Source organism: Melospiza melodia, chromosome 7 (assembly GCF_035770615.1).
Source record: "Melospiza melodia melodia isolate bMelMel2 chromosome 7, bMelMel2.pri, whole genome shotgun sequence".
NCBI classification, from domain to species: domain Eukaryota; kingdom Metazoa; phylum Chordata; class Aves; order Passeriformes; family Passerellidae; genus Melospiza; species Melospiza melodia.
Window position 1 is genome coordinate 1,840,168 of NC_086200.1, and position 4,983 is coordinate 1,845,150.

The 4,983-nt window shown below is 50.0% G+C and overlaps 1 protein-coding gene across 1 annotated transcript; it reads right to left on the minus strand.

Moving 5' to 3' along the window:
• Positions 1-269: 269 nt before the first annotated feature.
• LOC134420863 (olfactory receptor 14J1-like) lies at positions 270-1,190 on the minus strand. The gene has a single exon (XM_063161274.1). It carries the CDS (start codon positions 1,188-1,190, stop codon positions 270-272), a length of 921 nt encoding a protein of 306 aa, XP_063017344.1.
• Positions 1,191-4,983: the final 3,793 nt, after the last annotated feature.

The window sequence follows — 4,983 nt, forward strand, 5'->3', positions numbered from 1 at the left end:
AAAGGGCGTCTCTGCAGAAAGCTTTGCTTGGAGATTCTTTAGATCCTTTAAAGCCACTGAGAGTGCAGCCCCTCATTGACACAGTCTGTGGGCACAGGGAAGGTGGAGACAAACAAAATGAGAGATGGCACAAAGAATGACATTTCTTTGTGGACCATATGATAAAACTAATAGAAAGGGGGAAAAAAAGCCTCTATCAAGCCATCAATAACATTACTTTTATTTCACGTCATTTGTAGAATTTGGCCAGCCCTTTAATGTCTCTGAAACTATCCAGTCATCAGTCTTCTCACTGCAGCCTTGAGCTCCTGGTTCCTCAGGCTATAGATGAGGGGGTTCAGGGCTGCAGGCACCACTGAGTACAGAACTGACAGGGCCAGATCCAGGGATGGGGAGGACATGGAGGAGGGCTTCATGTAGGCAAATATGGCTGTGCTGATAAACACGGATACCACAGCAAGGTGAGGGAGGCAGGTGGAAAAAGCTTTGTGCCGTCCCTGCTCAGAGGGTATCCTCAGCACAGCCCTGAAGATCTGCACATAGGAGAAAACAATGAACACAAAACAGCAAAGTGCTAAACAGCAAGTAACAACAAGATAACCAAGTTCCCTGTGGGAGTTAGAGTGTGAGCAAGAGATCTTGAGGATTGGGGGCACGTCACAGAAGAACTGGTCCAGGGCATTGCCATGGCACAGGGGCAGGGAAAATGTATTGGCTGTGTGCAGCAGAGCATTGAGAAAGCCACTGGCCCAGGCAGCTGCTGCCATGTGGGCACAAGCTCTGCTGCCCAGGAGGGTCCCGTAGTGCAGGGGTTTGCAGATGGACACGTAGCGGTCATAGCACATGATGGTCAGGAGGAAATACTCTGCTGAGATGAAGAACAGAAAGAAGAAGAGCTGAGCAGCACATCCTGTGTGGGAGATGTCCCTGGTGTCCCAGAGGGAATTGTGCATGGCTTTGGGGACAGTGGTGCAGAGTGAGCCCAGGTCGCTGAGGGCCAGGTTGAGCAGGAAGAAGAACATGGGCCTATGCAGGTGGTGGCTGCAGGCTATGGCGCTGATGATGAGGCTGTTGCCCAGGAGGGCAGCCAGGGAGATGCCCAGCAAGAGGCAGAAGTGCAGGAGCTGCAGCTGCCGTGTGTCTGCCAATGCCAGCAGGAGGAAGTGCCTGATGGAGCTGCTGTTGGACATTTGCTGGTGCCTTGGCATTTGGATCTGTAAAAAAAGTAATCATGGAATATTTTTGCTTGGAGAGGACCTTAAATATCCCAGCACAGCTTGGGGGCACATTCCACACACTCCCTACCCAGGGCTCTACAGCCTGGAGCTGTCCCTGCCAGCAGCTGCTTCCCTGTGCCCTGGGCTGGGCCCTGCCAGTGCTGCCAGAGCTCAGCCCAATCCTGGGGGCTCATCTCTGTCCTGCAGACCCCTCCCAGCTCTGGCACTGTCCAGGGGCAGCTCTGGACCTGCAGGCTCTGATGGCAACGTCAAAGCAACCCTGAGGAGGCTGGATAAACAAGACAAGATGCAGCTTCTAAGGGGCCCTGTGCTGATTTCTGTCACTGCCTGGTTTAGCAACATCTGAGAAATTTTTTTTTTCTCATCCTGGACTGCCAGATGAATATCTGTTTGCAATTTCCCATCAAGACAACCCAGAGCAGTACTTTAAAAAAGCAGGATTTTCCCTTTTATGCAGTCCCTGCCTCGCTCCGCTCCCTGCATAATCTACTTGGAAATGTTCTGCAGTTAAGTGTTATGCTGGGAGCAATCCTGAACAATGCAGCATCCTCACGACACCATTAGAGCCCTCCCAAGCCTTACCAGCTGTCTCTTTTCACCCAGATCTTGTCCCCCAGTGCTGGGAGCAGCTGCCAGGGCTGACTGAGAGCTGTCCCTGGCAGGCAGCAGAGTCCCTGCCCCAGCACAGTGTCCTGGGCTGCAGGACCCTGCTCTGCAGGACAGCCCTGGGCACCCCTGGCTGCTCTGCACAAGAGACAATCAGAGAATGTACTCACAGGGTCTGTAGGCATTGGGATGTTCCAGCTTGAGGAGATGGCTGCAGGAGCTGCAGCTGCATTGTCCTGCAGCCAGAGGCTCCTGTTCCAAGGGCTGGCAGTGATTCTGCCCCAGGCACTTCTCAGCACCTTCCCAGCCCTGACTGATTGAAGCTCTCTGTGCCTCTGTGCTGTGCCCAAGGTGGCTGCAGGCAGTGCCCCAGCCCTGCTGGGCTGGCAGAAGAGCTGCTCATCAAGAGAAATGTGCTTTTGAAGCTTTGCTTGGTTACCAGGAGCTGCCTCTGTGCTACAAGCCCAGTCCAGCTCATCAGCACAGACACAGCACCAGGACTTTAATGAGCCTCTGGGGCTTTGTGCCCAGGTCCTGAACATCAGTCCCTGAGAGGGAGCTGAAGAAACCTCTCCAGAACTCCAAGCCAGAATCCAGCTCCAAAGTTTCTTGGACTTTTAATGGGTCCCAGAGAGGGACATGACTTAGCAAGTGTCCCCAGGCCCCAGACAGAGCAGAGAACTGAAGACAGTGCTGACAGGTGGGGGCAAAGAGAAGCCAAGTCTTGGTGCCCTGGGCCACAGCAGGGTCTGTGCCACCAAGGGCTGGGAGGAGACACCTTGTCCTGGGGCCCTGGGGCCTCCTGGCACAGCCCCAGCCAGGCTGGGCACTGTCAGCCCCTTGTCCTGCCCTCAGCATCCCCCCCTAGCCCACCTCCCAGTGGCCTCAAGGATCTGCTGGAAGGAGTCCCTTGGGAGCCTTGCTCAGGAATGGCTCTGGGGGCTCCTTAATGCTCCCTGCAGGGACTGCAGGTTTTTCCCAGGACTTTGGGTTTGGCTTTTGCCTTGGAGTCTCTGAGAGTTTTGTGCAATCATGGCCTCCAATTATCTGCTATAATTAGTCCCTGGAGAGGCTTTGTCAGTAACAACACTCAGTGGGGCTCATTAATGCTTCAAGGTACTTCAGTTATTTTAAGGTACTTGGTATTTCCCTTTTGATCCAGACTCTGTGATAGTTTTGTGCAATCATGGCCCCAATTATCTGCTTTAATGAGTCCCTTGAGAGCTTTGTACTGACACTCAGTGAGGCTTATTAATACCTTGAGATACTCAAGGTTTTTAAGGTACTTTATGGATTTAAGAATACTTTAGGTACTTTTAAGAATTTTCCTTCCCACACTGAGTCTCTGAGAGGTTTTTGTGCCATCCTGGCCTCCAATTCTCTCCTCCAAGGAGTCCATGAGGAGCCTGTGTTGAGTATCTTCCCCCGTTCTGTTTTACAACAAAGATGGAACTGAAAGAATTTGTAAGACTTTCTAAGAGCATCCAAACAAACAAGGGACAATTAACAATACAACAACTAAGACCCTGTTTTAGCTAGACATCATTCAACCCTCTAATTCCTAGGATTGGAAGTGTTTATTGAACCAGTCTTTTTTTTCCATGTGAAGCTTCTTGAAGCTTTTTTCCTTCAGTATCTGAGTGCTCTTGTGAATTGACTCGCTGTGGCTGGAGAAGTTCATGCAACACATGCCCTCAGAGTCTACACTGAGCCATGACCATGTCTCCAGAGTAAAAGCTCTATCGCTGTTCTGCACGGTGGCATTTCTGATGGTCTCTATGTCTCAGAGCAGGCCACTCAATGTGAGGGAGGTTGCATTGGTTTGCTTACTTAACAGGCACCCAAGATGGTCTAATTGTCCTAAAGCTTTAGTTCGGCCATGCAAGGTAGTCCAAATTGGGGGTGCTACCATCCGATACCTGATATCTTTTTGATATCATCCAATACTTCTCAGGGGATGCCTGCTGCTTGATCATCTGTTAGACTGTGTTGTCCTTCTCCACCTAGATGGTCGATTGTCAATTCCACCCTTGCCTCATTATTAGCACAGTCTGCTATTAATTGATTTAGTAAATACTTCCATCCCCCTTCCCACAGGGTGTATTCTGTAGGTGACAACAACATGGTCATAATATATTTTAAATCATAGGGAGTTAAGACATGTGCTGTAAACATGGCCCTCATTAGGCCATTAAAAGAAGCTAAGTCTCTCCTATGGTCTTCAGCTGCCCTACACAGATCATTTGATTTCCCTGTAAACCAATGGCTGATACCTGTGATTCTGCCCCCTTCTTTCATAATATATAGGGGCCACGAGGAGTTTCGAGACTATCTGCCAGTCTCCTTCCTTAACTGCCTTTTTCTGGATCCTTTTCTAAGGATCTCCTGGGGTTCAGGGGCAAGGTGGCTCTGTGGAATCCAAGCTGTCTTCTGAGGAGGAAGAATAACTTGGAGCAGAAACATTCAGATGAGAAACATTGTGACTGTTGGGCTTAATATCTTTGATCATGGGATTATATTGTTGCTGGAGGGTAAGGCAAAGGGTACTGCCATTTTGTCAGGTGTTTGGGAGGAAGGGCCTTGATTTATGATGGTGGACTTCCAGGGTGGAGTTCTGGAGGCATGGCCCAGGGTGGAGGTGGAATGATTGACAGTGGGGCATGACCCACAGTTGTGGGGGTGTAGTCTGGAGGTTCATTCAGGGCGGAACAGAAGGTTGTGGTAGCAGGAAGTGGAGAAGCCAAGATGGAGGGTGGATGGTCAGTCTCCTGAGTCACATTCAGGTTTCTTCCATCTTGAGTCTCCAAGGCATGATGCTCCAAGACCACGTGGCCATTGCCATCTTGGACCATTGTGGAAGGTCTGAGAAAGGCAGGTTTGAGGGGAGGTCTCGAGTTAGGAGTGACCAATGGATCAAGATTTTGAGACAGTTGTTGCTGGTGAAGGGTCTCAAGGATCAGTGTGTGTCTGACCAGGAATAAGCAAAGCAGGCTCCTGCTTAGAAATAAAGAAAACTTTATTAACTAAACTACAAGAAAAGAGGAAAAAAAATCCATAAGGGAAAAAATTAAAACCTTACAAAAGCATTTTCCTCCTCCCCCCCCACCAAATTTCCCAATGCAATACATTCCCCGAAATC

Bases quoted from the DNA above. Each gene is read 5' to 3' on its own strand.
- LOC134420863 (XM_063161274.1), bottom strand. From the start codon at position 1,190: ATGTCCAACAGCAGCTCCATCAGGCACTTCCTCCTGCTGGCATTGGCA.